At 44.8% G+C, this 20,718-nt stretch overlaps 1 protein-coding gene across 1 annotated transcript in view; it reads right to left on the bottom strand.

Annotated features, from left to right (window-relative positions):
• kif26aa (kinesin family member 26Aa) overlaps positions 1–20,718 on the bottom strand; it is a gene marked incomplete at both ends in the record, with an annotated part of 65,851 nt that overhangs the window by 822 nt on the left and 44,311 nt on the right. The window contains 11 exons of the mRNA XM_080527412.1: positions 1,564–1,714; positions 2,374–2,394; positions 5,148–5,344; positions 6,007–8,447; positions 8,763–9,217; positions 9,676–9,838; positions 10,861–11,020; positions 12,454–12,637; positions 15,759–16,021; positions 17,183–17,276; positions 19,005–19,214. Of these exons, the coding sequence (XP_080383538.1) occupies positions 1,564–1,714; positions 2,374–2,394; positions 5,148–5,344; positions 6,007–8,447; positions 8,763–9,217; positions 9,676–9,838; positions 10,861–11,020; positions 12,454–12,637; positions 15,759–16,021; positions 17,183–17,276; positions 19,005–19,214 (4,339 nt within the window). The remainder of the gene's footprint in view (positions 1–1,563; positions 1,715–2,373; positions 2,395–5,147; positions 5,345–6,006; positions 8,448–8,762; positions 9,218–9,675; positions 9,839–10,860; positions 11,021–12,453; positions 12,638–15,758; positions 16,022–17,182; positions 17,277–19,004; positions 19,215–20,718) is intronic.

Genomic DNA, 20,718 nt, shown 5'->3' with positions numbered 1-20,718 from the left:
GTCTCCTCTGTGTTTCCCTTCCGTTCAAATGAATATGTGACTTTTTAAATGTTAAAACATAAAATAACAATAATAATAACAATAATAACAATAATAATAATGTGGTTGCTGATCCCTGCAGCTGTTTTATTTAGCAATTTTCTCCGGCTCAACCATAACTATATTATTCATCATTATCTTCGCTGAATTATTTGTTTTCTTTCAGTTGCTGAAGAAGACCTGAAGGCATACTGTTTGTTAAGAAGGTTCCAGAAATATATTATAATGGACAGAGCTCGGCAACAGAGGCAGGGATCTTCTTGAGCAAACCTCCAGGCAACCTGCGCAGCTCAACTGGAAATAGCCCTTGTTGTTCAGATGTTCAGACGTCTATTTGTGGTTGGAAGACCGGGTACACTTGCTTGCCTTTTGTGTGAGAGTGAGAGAAGGGCAACTTCTATGCAGTTTAATAGCATTATTCCACTGCAGCACTGAACCAAGCTATTGTTACTGTCACAGGAACATTCCAGAAAGGACCCAGAGAGAATTATACCCTATCAGAATTACAAAGCTACAGGCCTACTGTGCTGTGTGTCGGTTTCTTTGTCAATGCTAGTGTGAAGATGTGAAATATGTTTCAGCTGTTGGCTTGGTGAGCAGGACCCCACACAGAATAAATGACTGGGTCATTTGAGGTCAACCATACACATTTGCACAATACATTTGTCCATATTCCATAAAATGTAATGGCACTGCCATAGGGGTTACATGTAAGTAGGGCAACTGCCATAAAATACTTTGGGAAATCAGCTGTTCACAGTGTAGAGGTCTGTTTACTAAACAATGAGAGTGGTTATTGCTGGTAGAGGCTATCATAGCCAAGGAGCACTGTGCTACACAACATTATCATCTCTCACTAGCTCAGTGTAGTGAACATAGGACTGGTGACAGTAAATGAGCGAAAGATAAATATCTTCCTAATAGAGTCAGTCAACGGTTTATACAATAGCACAAAAGAGTCACGCTCCATGTAATTTGTTTGTGCAAACAAAACCGCTAAGGAGACAACACCTGACAGGTTGTTGACACGTTGCAGCATTTCAAAACATATTGTATCGTAGTGTCGCGGTTGGCTTATCATTACAAAGACTGATTGAAGTCAATCAACAACTTATAGTTTAATCTATAATATCTGTCATATATCCATCCTTAATAAATGAAACATAGTTTTAAGACAACATAACACACTTAAGACGACAGTTAGGCTACAAATCCAGCTGGTTAGAATACTGTGATCTGACGCTGTCGGATCGCGTTAAGGCAGAGGTTGTACATTGTTTCCCTTTTTTAAAATATTTTTTTATTCTATTTTATCTTTACCTTTTCTTTTGACTGTTTCCCCCTGCTTTTATATTCATTCTATGCTTGTATATGTTTTTATATATGTTTTTATATTCACTTTATGTTATTATTCCTGTTGTAAAGCACTTTGAGCTGCATTTCTTGTATGAAAAGTGCTATATAAATAAAGCTTTACTTACTTACTTACTTAAAACAAACTTAAAATAACATCTGTGTACTCACACTCTCCGCTCCACTTCCCGGGGTCCAACATCAGCCTGCTCTTGGCGCCCTCCAGTTCTTCTTTCAGCCTCTCGTGCTTGACCCTCAGCTCTCTGATCTGTAGCTGCCTCCTCTCCAGCATCCTCAGCCTGGCGTTGAAGTACAGCAGGCCCTGGGTGAACAAATGATAGGATTGAGTGAGCGGAGAGAGAAAAGAGAGGAGAAGAAACGAGCTGTGGTCCCTCGGAGAAGCCCTGGCTCGGATGGGGGGGGCGGGGGATAAACATAGTGAGAGGGAAACAGACAACAAAGTCTCAGTCCGTGCTTTGATGACAATCTATTTAGGGAGTTGTGTGCTCTGTGAGGAGGCTCACACCGGAGGGCAAGGTCTATACCGCAGGAGACTATTCCAAATTGAATAAAAAGCCGCTAACCTGCTGTGTCCATTGGCAGGATTAATTACGAGTGAGCTGGATATAAAATTAGCCTCCACCATAATCCCCATTTTGCTTTAATCTCCAGGACAAACGTTTGGCACAGGGATTAAGTATAGACATGTCCACTAGGAACAAGTTATTGAAAGGCAGAATAATGGGACAGATTATTCTTACTTCTGAGCAGTTTTTTGGTATTTCGTTTTTTTGCTGCTGTCACAAACATTGCGCTTGCTCTATTTGCACAACATTTGTTTCTGGTTTTATTTTCACAATTGGTTCCACAATATAATGTATCTACCCCATGAAGCCTTGCAAAACGAATTACTGTAATTCAAGGCATTCATGCAATTCCATTTTAGAATCTAATAATCAAGCCACAAATTAATCAACGTACCTTTTCAACATCCTGGAACGGCTGCTGAGAGATGATCGAGAGAGCAGAAAAAAACACATTATCAAAATTGCAGAGATAATACACAATCTAAATTAAGAAAGTTTCACTTGCAAGTATTCATGAACACACACACACACACACACAAACACAGCTGCTCTCAAAACACTTAATTTTTTGGTGCTTGGGATGACAGGCTCTCAAAGACGAATTGAAGATCATCTTTTCCTAACCCTAAATAAATCTTTCCCCCTTGTCTTCCCCACACTATTCGCCGGGTGACTGGCTCCCACTCGTGGGAATGGTTAATGACCTGTGGACATGGAGAGTGGAGAGGCCCATAAAGGGCAATCAGGCGGGTCCCAGATAGCGGGGCCAACCTTCATTCATCATTGGCTCCTCCACCCCAAATCAACCTCCCTCCGGGGCTTCCCCCTACCAGGGCTACCCAGCGCTGGCTATCAGTCATATCCAAACCAATTAAGCAGCGACAGTAATTGTTTCTGTGATAGCCTCGGTTACTGACAAGCTCAATGTGATGAAGTCTGAGCAACTGTTCCCTTGCAGGCAGTCAAACACACCCTTGTTAACAAGGGATGAGGGTTAATTTGGGATATGCTCAGTTGAGGATGAAGAACCGGACTGTTCCTTCAATGTCAGCAGGCCAGTGCATTTGAGCTCAACAACAGCTCCTTCAACCATTATAACTTTGAGTTTAAAGGGGAAAATGACTGTGGAGGGATTTCACTACTTCTGTTCCACTTAATCATAGGTATAGTGGTGTGATTGTATGCATGTAATATTCTTTGGTATGAATTCAACTTTTGGTTGGGCTTGCTGAAGCAGAGAACCCCCCCCAGTGGCAGATGATGCCAAGGTTCCAGGATGGAGGGAGGAGAATGTAGTGGTAGTGGTGGGATGCTTTAGTCCAGGGGTCGGCAATTAAGTTTGGCCTCGGGCCAAACATTTTTTGAGCCACTAGATGGCGGGCCCGAACATAATCAAAGGCTAATTTAAGTAATTGATTGTTTAAAAATGTGACACGTTCTAATGCTTTGACTTTTCTTTCGAAAAATGTACACATCGCTAGTCAACTAACACAGCTTGTTTTGTGAGCCTGCTAACAATGTAAAGTAGTGTTCTAGTTTACTAGGTAGCAGTCCAATCCATTACGTTGCAGTATGTTGGCTTGACTAGCGAGTTTGTGTTGTGATTCTTAACAACGTTGAAACGTAGTTTCACCCTTTTCCATATTTTTGAATAATAAATGTATGGACTGACGATGTAGCGCAGCCTAACTTATTCTAATAATTATTTAACATACTTTTGTTCTGATAATTATTCCCCCCTCCTCCCAGACAAGGTCACATTATAATTGGATTGGTTGTTTGCGTGTCGGGTGAAGTTAGCTAAACATTTAACCTGCTAGCTAGCAAGAGAAACATAATGTCACTCTCCAAAGGTCTCAAGAGGAAAGTTGACGGTGAAAACATTTTTAATTTAAAGAGGAATGGACAGCGAACTATACGTTCATCCTACCTGGTTTCATCAATGCAAAGCCATTGTGAGACTCACATTTTACGTGCTCACAATGTTCCCTTTCTATACATGCGAGTCATCCTTTTCGTCAATGAATGCGATAAAGACGCACGAGAGGAATCGATTGAAAACCTTGAGAACTGCCTGCGGATTAAAGTGACGTCTATATCACCAGATATCAAGCAAATAGTGACCGATGGGAGATGCTTTTTGTTTGCGCCGATTTTGTTGTCAATGTTTTTCAGAAAATTAAACAGAATTTGCTTTGTTACTGTTCATATGTGTGTTGCAGTCACATATACGTAAACATTACGTTTGAATGGTTTACTGAGCTCCTGTTATTTTTTTCAAACCACACACCGCATGTCGGCTATTTCAGCATCACGCGTTGTCCACCTACTTATGATTCACCATGAGGGGTTCAGCGTCAGTGCGCTTCGCTGCCTGATTGTCTGTCCCTGTGTCATTCACTCTCAACATGGATAAAAGTACAATAAGCATTATTCAGGTGGAGGTCGATTCTCTATTCGGACATTATAGGCGCTATATGTGGGACTGTCGGTCCGATATTGTAAAAAAAGAAAAAAAGAAAAAAAAGTGGATTCTCTAAATAATCTGCTGGGCCAAATATTATTGGTGATGGGCCAGCAATTGCCCACGGGCCGCCTATTGCCGACCCCTGCTTTAGTCTGTGAGACAATACCGGTGTTTTAAGGTTTTATACCTTAGGAAAGTGGAATTTATGGAAATTTGAAAACTGCCTTTTGATGAGATGAAACGGTGAACAGAGGTGGTACCTCTGGGGACATAACAAACACACAACATAGACACAACATACTCCATCTAGCCAAGTAAGAAACAAAAAACATAACAATAACAATAAACAACACCCACTCTGGTCGACCCTGTCTGACTAACCTCCCACAACATTCCTCAGAATGTGCTGAAACGTTTTTTGTAATCAATTATTTATTTCAAAACAGTACACATGCAAAATTCACAATTATCACACCAAACAAAATAAGTGTCTGTCCTGATTTTTTTTTATCTTACCCCCCCACTATAAACACACGAGTAACCCCCCCCCCCCCCCCCCCCCATGGCGATAACATCCCTTCCACCCCCCCCCCCCCTCCATAGTTCTTCATTACACTATATTTGATATATCAGAAAATCATAACAGTACAAATGTGCTGAAATGTTGATTAGCATGCCAAGGACTGAGGAGAGTCTCTCACCTCTGTCCCTGCGACACCCTCACGTCTCCTCTGCAGCCGTTCCACGTCATCAATCTCATACACCTTGATCTCAAAGGGCTCCTTCAGGGTGCCACCCAAGGGAGGCAAGTCCACCCACTGGCCTGGGGCTCCAGCCTTCCTGCCCAAAGAGGAGGTGTCGGGAAGGGGGGCCGGGATGAGCCGCCGACGCTGAAGCCCTGGAGTAAGAGGCATACAGAGTCAGCGGTGTTACGGCTGTTAGTTGGGAGTTGGAGATGCACACCAGGAATATCCTGGCATGTGCATCTCTGCCTTGAAATATGCATGAGCCAAATATGTGCCAAGATACACAGACTGATAGCAGACTTCCATATAGCAGGATCACATAACCTTCAGCGCAGGCACTGATTACATATGCATTAGGCACTAGAGCCTTTCTGTTTATGTTATGAATTACAGAGGATTGGCACATGAATTTGAATGGGCTGAATGTGGGTTACACATGTACACTGCAGTGGAATACACTGTACACTTCAGATACTACACTTGAATAGATGTTAGGTGGAGGATGCATTCAGGCATCAAAATATACAGTATAAGAAAATATGTGTAATATTTATAATATCCACAAGTAAGGCCTGAAAATACATGCACCATTGATCTGTTTAGCATGCATGAGAATACAATAACAACAAGAATATATCAAATGTTATTGGTCTCTAAATCCAAAGGAACATGTAGCTACCTCACAGTTTCTCTAAATACTTCAAGGAAAGGTCATACATATAATTTGAGATTGCATGGGTTTTATGCTTAAATTACACTCTAATGAATTTGTGTAATCGTGCAGTTGATTGATTGATATTGTTATGGAACTCACCATTACCCCTCTTCTTGGGGGACTTAGACACTCTACTCCTATTGGATGAGGACACCCCGCTTTCACTCATGGAGTCATGGGCTGACGAGGCACTGCCTGTGGTCTCACTGTCGCGGATCATGCTCTCGTAACCACTGCTGCCACCGCTGTGGTAGAAGAGGGCGGTGCGGCCCATGGCGGGCGGCAGTTCCCCACTGAGGACACTGCTGTTGTCACTGCCGTGCCCGCTGCTATAGCGCTGGGGCCTCCGTGGGGCTGTGATCTTGCTGTAGGGTGAAGGTAGCGGTGTGCTGACAGTGGACCCACTGATGTTAGCCCCACTATCGTCACTAGCATCATTCCCAGAGGCTCCTGGGCCCCTGCTTAGGTGTTTCCTTGGGCTCCCCGCTACAAGCTCACTAACTCTGCTGTTGGCGGCCCGAATGGCCTGTTTGGTGCCCATGATAGTGCCTCTTCCAGGCTTCCCATTGGCACCTGTGGCCACAGACCGAGATGGGGATTTACCTGTTGGAGGTAGGCTGGCATTATGTGTGGCTGAAGCATCGAGAGATTTGGTGGAAGAGCTCAAGGCCTTGGAACTGCTGACAGCCAATGTTCGAGTCTTTGATCCATTGGCAACCACAGCTCGGGGGTTGGTGCTAGCTTTGAGTTGCCCCAAATTGCCAGATAATGACTGGAAGGTAGTGGTGGGTGTGGAGGTGGAAATAGGGACCCCAAGTCTTGCTACTGATCGATTGGATTTGCCATTGCTTCCCAAACTAGCGGCACTATTTTCTCTCGACAGCGCAGGTTTGGACCCGACTGAGGTTAGACTGTCACATCTCTCTAAGGACATTAGACTACCATAGTACTTTCCAGAATCACCTTTGGCTCCTCGTGCCTTGAGGCTCGATGCTGTCTTGGCAGAGCCATGGTCAGCCTTCAAGCTGGATGTTTTGTAGCTAAATGATTCCGCTCTGCGCCGAACATCTAATTCTTCCTCTGAGGCTGATGTTTTAGGTAACGATGACTTTGCAGCGTCGCTACATGACTTTAAGGCACTTGGTGAGAACACTATCCTTGTCTTTTGATCTAGGCTTGAATTCCGAACAGGTGGAGCTGGAGGAGAGATGCTACCGGACCTTGGGAGCATACTACTTTTCTGTCCATTTGCCTTCTTTCCCAAAGATAGGAACCTCAGACTCCCACTTACTGAAGTGCTATCACGGCCCCATTTTGATTCAGCGGAACTGTGGGGGACAGAAACTGTGCCAAGAGTGGTTGCCCCTCGTCTGAGTTGAGGCATTCTGATAAGTGTCTCTCCTTTCTTGCTGCTGGACTTCTCACAGCCATCAACCACCCTCTGAGATGAAGAATAGACTGGTGCCTTTGGCGGTCTTGGTACACTGTTGCTGTTTCCTCCTGGCTTCCTGGAAGGGATGACACTCATGCCATTTCTGGGTGGCTTGGCAGTGGAAGTAGACTCTATCACTCTAGGTTCTGAGTGGCCACTCCCTCGTAGCCAAAGGTCATCTTGCCTGCCTTCCTGTCTGCTGCAACTTGGGACAATGGATGAGGTAGGCTTGGTTTTCCTGGGAAGACTCGAGTGAACAGCATGATGGGGGATCTGGGAAGATCCTGAGGTGTTCAGAGTATTGGCTCTTACTTTAGAACCTCTGAGGGATGCTTTGGTTGAGTCAGGAGAAGGTGGGCACTTGATTAAGGAGATCTTGCTTGGGGTGGCAGGGTCACTGTCGAGCTCTGAAAAGCAGACACCGCTATCATTTAGGGAGCTCTTGGCACCGTGCTGCAAAAATGGCTCCCTACGAAATATACAGGGGGATGACAAAATGGAGGTGCCTTCTGGTGCATTGCCCTTAAGCTTTTGTAAGAGTCTACTTGTTGACTGGGTGCCTTCACTCTCAAGTGAGCACACACTCACTTCGCTAGGCCAGGAACCAATAGAGGATTGTCTATTGCCATCATGGGCAACGAGCTCCTCCTGTGAAGTTGCGGTTACTTCAGCGGTTGTTCCAGAGGCGCCCTCTTGGGATGTGTAAGCATCGAATTCATCATTGATACTGCTAATAATGCTTACAGGACAAGAGCCTGAGGCCAGGGCCTGAAGAGAGCAGTCACTGTTGAAGCTGATAGTACGAGAGGGCCGCCCATTGTCTGGGACAAGACTAATGGGGAGTTCCTCCACCATTGTGAACACCAATTCATCTTCCCCATTCAGCTCAACAGGCTGCTGCAGTGTGACTGTGGTCCTAAGGACATTCCTTTTCAGGCACATTCCCATCAAGGCTGCCCGTAGATGGTTCACTTCAATGGGACTCCTGCTCATGTGATGAGCCCTTTCCACGATAGGGGAGCCCCCAGATTGTGCCTGCCTTAGGGCCTGCTGACTCATGCCCACTGGTTGTGCCCTGCCAATAGCCTCAGTACCCTGAGAGGGAGACCTGGAGGACCGTGGCAAAGAGGGAGACACAGAGGGCTTAGGTACAGGTCCTTTATTGAGGTATACCTTCTCTCGCACAACTGGCTCAGAGTCCTGTGGCGGCAAAGGCCTGCTGGGCTTCACCATACACGGCTGATTTCCAGCAACCAAAACCTTTTCCCCATCTGCACTAGTCCGTTTGTGAGTCTCTGGGATACCCCGATCTGTCAACAATTGAACATGCTCCTGTTCAGATTTACTCTGACCTGTCTCTGTAGTTGCTGTGCTTATAGAGAGATTTTGAGATAGGGTTTTAACAGTACTGGGTGAAATAGGCCCCTCCGTGGTTTTGGTAGGCCCACTTTGAGTCTTTGGAGGTGTTTGTTCCCCCTTGCATTCCACAGTAAAGGCAGCTGGACCCTCGCTACCATCAATGCACTCCAGTCTCTCTTGTAGCTCTGCAAAAGTGTTACACTTAAAGTATTCCCCATCTGACCGTTGGGTATCTTTGTCACATTTTCTGTTCAGAGAGGGAATGATGGGAACGAAGGCTGGTGGTCCCTCGTTGTCACTGAGTTCTCTGTCCGAAATAGCGGCCCCACCAGGTCCAATGTAGATGACTGTGTCACAGGAGTGTTCACTGCTCGACGAGTAGTCAGGGTCGCTGGACAGCAATGAGGGCGTGTCTGGGTCAAGAGCAACCGTCCGTGGATGAAATGGTCTCAGCTGGGGCGGCCGGTGGCTTCGGCCCTCTTCACAAGAACTCTCACCACCAGAGGAGCTGGATGCATACTGCAAGCATAGGAGAGATCACACTGAGAATTTCTTGAAAATCACATGTCAATACAGGTTAAAAGTGCAAGCCAAAGGCCACAATAAAATTAATGTCAATACAATGTATAGGCTTGTAAACGATGTATTCATATTACTTCTCTGATCTATAAAATATAAATACATGCTGTCTGCCTAATTATGTTGGAAATATGCTACTCCAATCTCAGTGGAAGCACTGCATTTTCCCAAAGGAGCAAAGGTATTGATTGCAAGGCATAAGGCACTGAGGAAAAACTCTCTCTAAATTATCGCTGTAACAGTCCGTCCTTCAAAAAAATACAGATTCACTTTATAGATCGTTCTATGCTAGGGTCATTATTACCCATGGGAAATCGTTCAAACAATTAAAAACACTCTAATTGGGCAATACCAAAGCAAAGCATGCTTGAGGAACAGTCTGACTCTGAGAAAACTACCTTGGATTTCTTTTTCCTCATGCGATGGATACGGGAGGCCAGCTGCACAGTGGAGAGCGTCTCCATATAATTGGTCGGCGTGTCTGAGATGTGGGCGATCATGGTGGTTCGGCAGTTGATGTTGCCCAGCGATTCCCTCAGCAACATGGTGAGCTTGCTATCCCTGAATAATACATAAAAGATCCCTTGTTAGCCCAAAAAGACCAGAGCTTCACCATAACACCCCTCCCCTAAACCCTCAGGATCATAATAACCATTCCTTAGTGTACCCAAGGATCAGGCAAAAGGCAGTCGAAATGTCATTAATGGAACCCCTCTTTCAACTACCTTCTCATGTACTGTCTGTAAGTAGGCCAGTAGGCCAATGTGTGAAACGGCTTCAAATATATAATAGAAATAAAAATAAAATAATAATAGAAATATATATATAATATAAAATATAAAATATTAAGCTCTCCCTACTGTATACCCTACATACATATATATATATATATATATATATATATATATATATATATATATATATATATATATAGTACAAATACTAGGCTTTCCCTACTGTATAAATAAAGCTGACGTTTCGGCTTACTTCCTTCCTCAACTTGCCTTCTTTCTTATCCTATTAAGATAATTGTCTTCAATGATTTATCAGAGATGGTAGTAAAGGCCAATGCACACAGCGTGCGATTTCTGTTGCGCGTCAACATTCCATTTGGAAGTTTGAATGGAAGTCTATGAGAACATCGCATCTCAACACACACGGCCCCGATTTTAATCGCACGGCGAAAATTCGATTCCATTCATTTTGAAGCTAACATTTGCAAAATTTGACAGTGCGACAAAACTCGCACGCCGTGTGCTTTGTCCCATTCAAAATGAATGGAATCGAATTTTCGCCGTGCGAATAAAATCGGGGCCGTGTGTGTTGAGATGCGATGTTCTCATAGACTTCCATTCAAACTTCAAAATGGAATGTTGACGCGCAACAGAAATCGCACGCTGTGTGCAGAGCCCTTAACACAGAGAGATTAACAGTCAAGCACAAGCTCTTGTCTCATTACTGTTCACATTATTGAATGTAGAAAAACAAATTCCAATAAAAATGTGGCAATAAAAATATATTACAAAGACAGAGAGCCAAGTGGGCCAAGCCAACTATTCTTTCCTATTGTTTTTTGGACATACCTGTAAGGGACGTGCTTGGCCCCATTGGCCAGGGCAAGAACTACATTTCCCAGGGCGGAAAGCGACAGACACTGTCCTCCACCTCCTTCTCGTGTCCGACTTATGTCGGTCTCACAGCTGCCCAGGTCCAGGAGGTGCAGACGGCTACGACCGCCAGACACTGGAAGAGAGAGAGAGAGAGAGAGAGAGAGAGAGAGAGAGAGAGAGAGAGAGAGAGAGAGAGAGAGAGAGAGAGAGAGAGAGGAATGAAAAACAGTTCAAATCGTACACATGAGTAGAAACTTCATTACAGATCCCCATCTCATCTACTGTAGTGAGGTCTGTGCTAAATGGCCATAGAGTGAGTGACAGCTATTGGGGAACTCTTTTTAGGGAGCACTGAGTTCACCATCCCAGTGGGAAATTACAGAGACACACAATCAGAGAGACGACAGAGGATACCGACAGACTTAAATGACCCAATAAATCAAGTCGAGTTCTGGACTGTTGTCACTTACAATCAAATAGGATCGTCGCACTACTTTCTGACTAACCACTTGAGAGGTTTGAGGGTTGAGTGGACGAATCCGTCCGCTTTGAGCTCATCTAGGGTCCTCGCTGGTAAGAAAACTCAGACTCATATCATTAAGGGGGAGGAGGGAATGATGATGCCCTGATTTAATGCAGCGGCAGGGTTGTGAGATTATCTCGCGTCAGCAAGATTCCGAAACCCGGTACAGAGAATGGCAGGCAACTCTCCTCAGCACAGGCAAATGCAAAGTCTCCTGTTTTATGTGCTGCTCTTTAAACATGCACAGAAAGGGGCATCAAGCCTCATTACCTATTAAAATGTATTCCAGGCAGTGGACAGCGCTGTGCCTACCCCCGCATCGCATCTACGGGAGTGAAATACTAATGACTGGGGGCTGCCGTAAAGATACTGAAGATGACAGGTAAGGGCTATGTCGGCTAATGAAAATGTGCTGGCCTTCCTTGTTAGTATTCTTGTTAAGATTCGTTATCAGCGAATCCAAATGAAGCTAATTAATACATGTTGGGTTAGAATGAGAGAGAGAGGGAGGGAGGGAGGGGGGAGATAATAGATGTGCTGGATGGTGTCTGTAGAGCCTCTCAGACTGCCTTCTCAATATACTAATGATGCATGTGAAATATGTTCTCCAGATAGAAGGGCAGAGTTTTTTGTCATTGTGCTGATCAGAGTGGTTCCTTTGAGCTGGGAGCAAGTTAAAGATGCTGAGATCTTTGTAGAGGTTTATCAGTGTCATTAGAGTGACATGGGACTAATGACATATGTATAGGCCTATGACATTCCACCTGAAAAACTTACTATGAAAGCTTGGTGAAAATATCTAATGCACTTCATACTCAATATGGCTAAGCATTTTCAGTAAATGAAAGATATATTTTTTATATCTTTCTCATACCTGTACACACTCACATAAATGCACAGACAGACAGACAGACACACACACACACACACACACACACACACACACACACCACACACACACACACACACACACACACATACACACACACACACACACACACACCCACACACACACACACACACACACACACAGGGGCCCTCACTTCCTCCTTTGGCGCTCTTCTCCATGCGGTACTGGTAGACATGGAGGGTGAAGAGCACATGGGAGTTCCTCCTCTCTGCCTCCTTACAGTGGAGCTTGTTGGTGCTCCTGGCAGCAAGGGCCGCATCCAGGAAGTAGGCGGCTCTCTCTGCCGTGGCCGCTCGCAATTCACTCTGGTTCTGGAGCTAGAGTGATGGGAGGGAGTGAGTGAAGGGAGGGAGAGAGGGAGGGAGGTAAAGAGAGAGGGAGGGAAAGAGAGAGGGAGGGAGAGAGAGAGAAATAGATAGATATAGATAGAGTGAGGTAAGGAAAGGAAATTGAGAGCCAGACAAAGTGACAAAAGAGAGAAGGGGAGAGAAAGGGGGGGAGGGGTGAGATGGAAAAAGAGACTGAATTAGAAAGGGCTGGCAAATTGGACCAATAGCTCACATTTCTGGCCCAGCAGATGAGGTCTCCTGGGTGATAAGTAGGTCAGATATGAGCACAGAGGGAGGAAGGTGAGGAGAGGTGAGAGACGGAGGGCCCAGACACCCAGAGGTCACGGGAGGAGGTCAGGTGGAGGAGGTTCATTAACGCTAAAAACACATACAAAGCTTTACCTCAGCGGTGCGTGTGCGTAGCGGAACTTCTGCTGGCCTTTCTGGTCTTCCCTACTGGAAGCGTTTCTGTTACGGCTTGACTGCCGAGCTGCTACAGCCAGCCCTATCTTTGTACATTGAGTTTTCCTTCGAGAATGCCCGTCAATAATATAATGTTTCATTTCACTTCATTATAAATCTGTTCTGGGTTCAGTCTCTGTTGTCATCCATCCTTAATAAGCGGTTTAAAAAGACTGTCTAGGACAACGTATTATCTATTTATTTTTCATGTAAGGTAACTTAACTTTACGGTTAGATTAGCCTACTTGTCTATTCGCATTTCCTAAATAATAGTAACCCGGTTAATTCATTTATTGTATTATTCTTGTTGTTTTTGAGTTGTAGACAGAAGGACAGACAGCGTTTTATCTGTTGCTCAGAATCTTGAGGAGAAACCAAGGTTTTTATGTGTGTGTGTATGTGTGTATGTGAGTGAGAGAGAGAGAGAGAACGAGAGAAAGAATAGTATTACACTAGACAAATCATTAAGAGCATGAGCTTTTCCACAGGAATGTTATTCGTTTTAATATTTCGCAATCGTGTCAACGGCATGTCATTTCACACGACTTTGGATGGAAATGTGTCCGTCACATTGTTGCCGTGGCAAGAGAATACCAAGCTACTGAACAGAGAGAGAGAAAGATCACCGTAAAAATACTGCCCTTAACCTGATGTTCTTTTAACATCATATAATTATAGCCTACGTAGAGTTTCTGCTTTGAAACAGATAGCGGAAGTGTTTTATTTAAAATAAAAATAGACATATTTACAGATGTAGACATCTGTAGTGCAGGGTGCGAAATAAGGGGGAGCTCGGGGAGCTATAGCTGGAAACATGGTTTGTGAAATTTTGGGGAGCTCTAAAATATTCCAAATTGCGATGGATTTATTCCAAGTTGTGACGGATTTTACCTGGTGTAATATGATTTGTAGAGGCATACAATCTATTTTGATGTTGGTATTAGGTATATAAATGATATATAATAGCCTACATATAGGCCTTTATTGGCTACAACTATGCGAAGGTAACAGAGCGGGGTGCACTGACGCTGAACCCCTCATAGTGATAAGTAGGTGGACATGGTGCGTGCTGCTGAAATAGCCGACATGCGGTGTGTGGTTTAAAAAAAGTAACGCCAGCTCAGTAAATAATTCTAACTTAATGTTTACTTATAGGCTATGTGAATGTGACTGCACCACACATGTGAACAGTAACAAAGCAAATGCAGTTTAATTTTATGAAAAACATTGACAACTAAATCGTCGCAAAAAAAAAAAAAAAACTGGCATCTCCCATCGGTCACTATTTGTTGGCTATCTGGTGATATGGACGTCTTTGAGTGTCTAGAAAAGCGCTATAAGTCTAATGTATTATTATTATTTATTATTATTATGGACGTCACTTTAATCCGGCAGTTCTCAAGGTTTTTATGCACCAATCGATTCCTCTAGTCAGTGCGTCTTTATCACATTCATTGATGAAAAGGACGACTCGCATGTATAGGTGGAAGGGAACATTCATTGTGAGCACGGAAAATGTGAGTCTCACAACGGCTTTGCATTGATGAAACCAGGTAGGATGAACGCATAGTTCACTGTCCATTCCTAAATGCCCTGTTTCCACCGTCAACTTTCCTCTTTAGACCTTTGGAGAGTGACATGATGTTTCTCTTGCTAGCAGGTTAAATGTTTAGCTAACTTCACCCGGCACGCAAACAACCAATCCAATAATAATGTGACCTTGTAAGTCTGGGAGGAGGGGGGAATAATGATCACAATAAAACTATGTTAAATAATTATTAGAATAAGTTAGGCTGCGCTACATCGTCAGTCCACACATTTATTATTCAAAAATATGGAAAAGGGTGAAACTACGTTTCAACGTTGTTGAGAATCACAACACAAACTTGCTAGTCAAGCCAAAATACTGCAACGTAATGGATTGGACTGCTACCTAGTTAACTACAACACTACTTTACATTGTTAGCAGGCTCATAAAACAAGCCGTGTTAGTTGACTAGCGATGTGTCATTGATTTTCGACAACGCGGAAATGTATTCACATTTTTCGAAAGAAAAGTCAAAGCATTAGAACGTAGAACGGAAAATCGCACGCGCGCTTTGCGCACGGAAAGCCACCGGCCCCGATCTGGCCTGAATTTTTTTTTCCGTCAGGAGATTTTGTTGTTGTTGTTTGTTTGCTTTAATCCCTGGGCTCCCCCGCACACCGTGATTTAATTCGCACACTGCTGTAGTGTATGTTGCTGCTATGATCATTTTCCCGTGGAAAAAATAGGCGAGCTTCCGACTCTCTTGCGAGCAAGCCAGCGTATGGCTGCTCTTACCCGCCCGGCTAACATGGGCGCAGAAATGAAACTCACACGCGCCGCTGAGGTTCATGCGAGGTTGATGCAGGATGTACTGTATGTTTTGGCCGTAAGAGAGACACGTTTTGCAGTACCTGAGGACAAAGGCAAGTATTTACCTATAAAGTATTTTGTTCAAAGCATTTACTATGGTCCCTCCCTTTGCAATTGGGATCCCTTTCAAAACCGCACCACATGCACCACACGCACACATGCACACACACGCACGCGCACGCGCACACACACACACACACACACACACACACACACTCACACACACACAACCTTCCCAGTGCCGCATACCTGTGACCCACAGACGGGGTCCTCGCGCAGGTACACCCCTGGGGCCTGTCCGTCCTGCAGGCTGTCAGTGGACACCTCAGACAGGAGGTCCGTCAGCGCCTCGTCCCTGCCAGAGATCTCCACGGCGGACACGCGGACAGAGAAGCGCGCCCCGGCTTTCTCCTTGCGCTCGTCGATGAGCTTGAAGAGCCAGGAGACGGCGGTGGGAGCCACGCCCAAACTCTGGGTGGAGCAGTCCCTGCCGATCATGGTGTACGTCTTACCTGCGGACGGGATCGCCACAGTTCAACTTAGTAAAATTTTGTGAATGAAAACACAGAAATGATATCACATTTCAGCGTACATCCCAACCAAAGTGGGTTGAGCACGGGCCACTCAGCCAATGGAATAAGAGACAAGCGCACTTCAACCAATGGCAGCAAAGCACTCGTATTGTTCCCAGACACTTCCCCTCAAATCCACGAACAAACGACACACAGAAGACCACAGAAAGAGCATAAAAAATGGACGGTGCATAGTCATTGGCTTTACTTCACATCAATCATACACAGTGCAACAGTGTTGATGTGAAGTAAAGCCAATGACTATGCACCGTCCATTTTTATGCTCTTTCTGTGGTCTTCTGTGTTTGTGTTTCTGTGGTCTTCTGTGTTTGTGTTTTGTAGGGCAAAACCTTATTGTGCTCTCTTGTGAAATATCAGTAGACAGACACAAACACACAAAAACACACACACATTATGCATTCTTTGTAAAACACAGGCTAATGGTCTAATACACATAGTACTGTAATTGTAGCCATATTAACAGAGAGTAAGACAAGTAGTAGTTCTGTTAATAGTAATCGTAGGAGTGGAAAACAAACAAAGCATGAAAGAGAGGCACAGCAGGGGGCAGACGGGCCAATACAGCTTGAGGTAAAACAAGTAGACAGAGGAGCACCGAACAGCTAAGTGGGAAACCAGGGCACTAACTCTCTTTCTTTCTCTCTCTCTCTCTTTCACACATCCACACAAACATACACACACGCAGGCCCCCACATACTCAAGTGGCTGCCGGCTTCCATCTTTCTCTTCCCCTTCTCCCTCCACTCTTTCATTTAAAGCACTTTGCAGAAACTCAAAGAGGTGCTTCAAATGAGGCAAACAAAACAAATTGGGATTATCTTATCTCAATTGTACACAATCATTGGAGCTCCCAGAAGGAAATGATGTGTGGAGGGGGATGGGAGGTGAGGGACACACAATGGTTGAATCAATTAAAAAAGGGCACCTCTGTTCAGTCAGGAATCTAGTTTGTTTCGAGAGGTGTGAAAGGCGGACATTTTTAATCTTTTGACCAAGCAGGGGTTCATCAATTAATTCAAGAATGTGTGTGCATGTGTGCGTGAGTTCGTACATGTGTACGTGTGGAAGGTGTGGTCTTACCAAGGTTGGCATGGCCAAAGCAGAAGATGCAGCCATCCGCACCATTCACCACTGATTGGATGACCTCTGCCACTGCTCCAGAGCACACCTCAGCCTATGAAAACAGAGCATAGTTAATGTTAGCTAATGAAAACAAAGAACATCACACCTCAGAGTACACGTCAACCAAAGTGGGTTGAGCACAGGCCACTCGGCCAATGGAATAAGAGACAAGCACACTTCAACCAACACTTCAACCAATCGTCTCCCACAGCACTTGCACAGCACACATTTCTGATTCAAAGCTACACCTCGCAGTCGTGAAATGATCAGAAGTCAAATAATAACAAATACTTTATTCAGTAAATTCACTCCCACTAAGGTCATGTTTGAGGAGGTGACAAAGTAATCCGCAGACATGGACAAGGAGGAGGGTTGAGGAGGGTGAAAGGCAGAGAGAAAATGTGTGTGTGTGTGTGTGTGTGTGTGTGTGTGTGTGTGTGTGTGTGTGAATTTATATGCATTTGTGTATGTACACACGCGCGAGGGTGAATCTAGAAAACAAGGAGTCAGTTGACCAACACTGTTGGCAGAGGAGCTCTACAGTAGCTCTTCAAAGCCTCCGTTCCTTTTGAACGGTGCCAGCTAGGGCCACTGATCACCAGGCCCTTCTGTGGTTTGTCAGGGCGAGGGAACCCTCTAACCTTATGTAGCCTAGCGAGCTGTCGGAGCTAAAACTGATCAGGGAGAACGGCAGTTTTTTTCCTCCTGCGCCCTGGGGTGAAGGCTCCTGCTGAGGATCAGGGCTATCCTCACCCTCATCTGACTGCCCTCCCACACACACACACACACACACACACACACACGCACACACACAACTACCACTTTGATCTCAGCTTGGATATCTCCCCCATGCTGATCTTTTTAGTGCAATTAGATACATATTGCTAGGAAGCTCGGGTATAGGCCTTTACTGGAATCCAAAGCATTTCATCTTAAAAGGAACAACTGCTCCACAGTTTTCACCCCACCAACCATAACCCCCATGTCCAAAGATATACACTGTGGGCCTGAGCACTTTTCCAGCCTCCTACCCCATGACATTGTACCAATGTACCATGTCAAGAGCCGCTAACATCAGTGTTCTTCAACCCTGGTCCAGAGGAGCCACAGACTTTTAGTCTAGCCCAACCCCAACACATCTGACTCATCGTGAGTTTAGGATTATACGGTTCTATCTCCGTTTAGGGTAGTTCAGAGATATTGAGCGTCAAAGTTTTTACATTCCATTATGTTTTGTGAGATGGAACCTTTGTATTTTATGAATTACTAACAAAAAAATTACAACATTTAAAAAATAACACCACACAGGCATTAATAAACACCTAATGGATCAGATTATGTAAAAAACTAAATGTTGACAAACATTTAGATAGAACCTTATAATTCTAACGTCACGTCATCTTGCCAACGAATTATGAAGCCCTCGATTAGCTGAGCACACTTAATAACAATGGTTGGATTAATAGCACGTTTTTCAAGACACCCACAGCCTTGTGCCGACACATCAGCTGTCAGTGGTGTCAGGAGATAGTGTAGTGCAACGTGTGTGTTAGCGGGGTAGGGGTGGGGGAAGCCGAGCAGCGGGTTGGGGATGGGGGAGGCCGAGCAGCGGGTTGGGGATGGGGGAGGCAAGGCAGTGGGTTTGGGATGGGGGAGGCAGGGCAGCGGATTGGGGATGGGGGAGGCAGGGCAGCGGGTTGGGGATGGGGGAGGCAGGGCAGCGGGGTTGGGGATGGGGGAGGCAGGGCAGTGGGTTGGGGATGGGGAGAAACGGGCTTACCTGTGAGGCATCCTGGGTGAAGATGGCGTCAAACGCGAACATCTTGGGGGCGGCCGCCGCAGCACGCCTCTGGGCCGCACCGGAGTGGTTCTTAGCGGACGTCTCGCAGAGAGTGAGCTGCTTCTTGCGGGCGTCCACCTTGAGGAAGGACATGGACTCTGAGGTGTCGTGGGAACCCTGGGCGGAACAGATCCGTACCATCACTTTGACCTGCGGAACACAAACAGCAAACGGTTCAGCATATCTGAAACTAAGGGTGTGTTCTCACTAGAACATTTGTTTCACTTGGAATCAGAGTTTAGGATAATATTCGCTTTGCTCTGCGTCGTTTGGAGCTGTGAGGATGCGCATTCGGAGCCGCTCCCGGAGCAAACAACCGACGCATGTTCCACTTGAAAAGGATGGTTTCGCTCTGATTAGAAACGACGCATCGAGGATGTCCATAGGAAAACAACAGCGTGTACGTGTTGATCTGGATAAAAGCGTGACGAACGGGCAATTAATTTTTTTCCGGACCAATCAACTACCACGTCTGTTGCTTCGATTGCGTGTGTTACTTCGTTTACATAAAGGGCTTTGAGAACGCTTCTCATAATCTCATCCACTTGCTCCTGGTCATGATTGGGATGTTCATGTGAGAACATGACCTTAGCCACATGGAAGAACGTACTTCAGTGTTTCTCACCATGGGTCTGTTGCAAACTGGTTTCATCATGGCTATATGACACAAAATCGATCTATCTAAGTGTTGGTTTAACTCGAAACTGCTGAAGGAGAATATATAATAATTCAGTAGTCCCTGTTACAAAAATGGGGTTGAGATATATTCCCATACATGGCAAGAGACACCTGCGTCATGGTCATGCTAACTAATTGTCCATGATATTTAGCATTACCTTTATGACAGCATTCCCTCTGTGAATACATTTATGTCAGCTTGTCATTATGAGGCATGAATGGAGATGACAGAGCAGAGGGTGGCATGTTCGCTAGGCTAACGTCCTTCAGCTGCTTTGCCAAGGATTACCCTTCATGTGGGCTGAGGCTTGGATATGATACAACTTGGCAGCAAAGGGGCTATACTTCCCCCGCTCCACACAAAAACAAACAAACACATACACACACACACACACACACACACTCCTCACACTCCTGAGAGGCAATCCCTGAATTCAGCGCACCATTGCCTGGGGTATCAAAAACAACAACACCTCTTCATAAGGATAATGACTTTTTTTTTTCCTCCAGGTTCATCATGAATTTGGCTCAGACATCACACTTGCATTTAGCCCAGCAATAGCAGCTGTCCAAACACACTACACTATTATTATTATTATTATAATATATATATATTTAAAAAAATTAAGTGCCCATCAAACAGCAGCTGAATCTGTCGTTTGTCGTGAAGAAGGGTTATGTTCAAAGCCATTAATAATCTTGGGCAGCAGCAGTTTTTAAATGATATGCAACCCCGACCAAGATGACAGTGTCATCAATCCTAACTCACCTAGCCTTTACCGACAGAGACCAAAGCTTGTTTTATTATGGTATATAATAATAATAATATATACATTATATAATATAGTATATAATAGTATATTTTGTTTAGTTGTGGTTAGTACATGTTCCATGAGTGTACTGCAGACATAAACAGAGAGGTTACAAGATTCCACATAACTACCGACATGTCATGCGCATGATTAAGAGAATCAGG

This window comes from Nansenia antarctica (assembly GCF_963989245.1).
Source record: "Nansenia antarctica genome assembly, chromosome: 3".
NCBI lineage: Eukaryota > Metazoa > Chordata > Actinopteri > Argentiniformes > Microstomatidae > Nansenia > Nansenia antarctica.
Note: the sequence above shows the minus strand (reverse complement) of the source record. Positions and strands in the feature narration are given on the sequence as shown.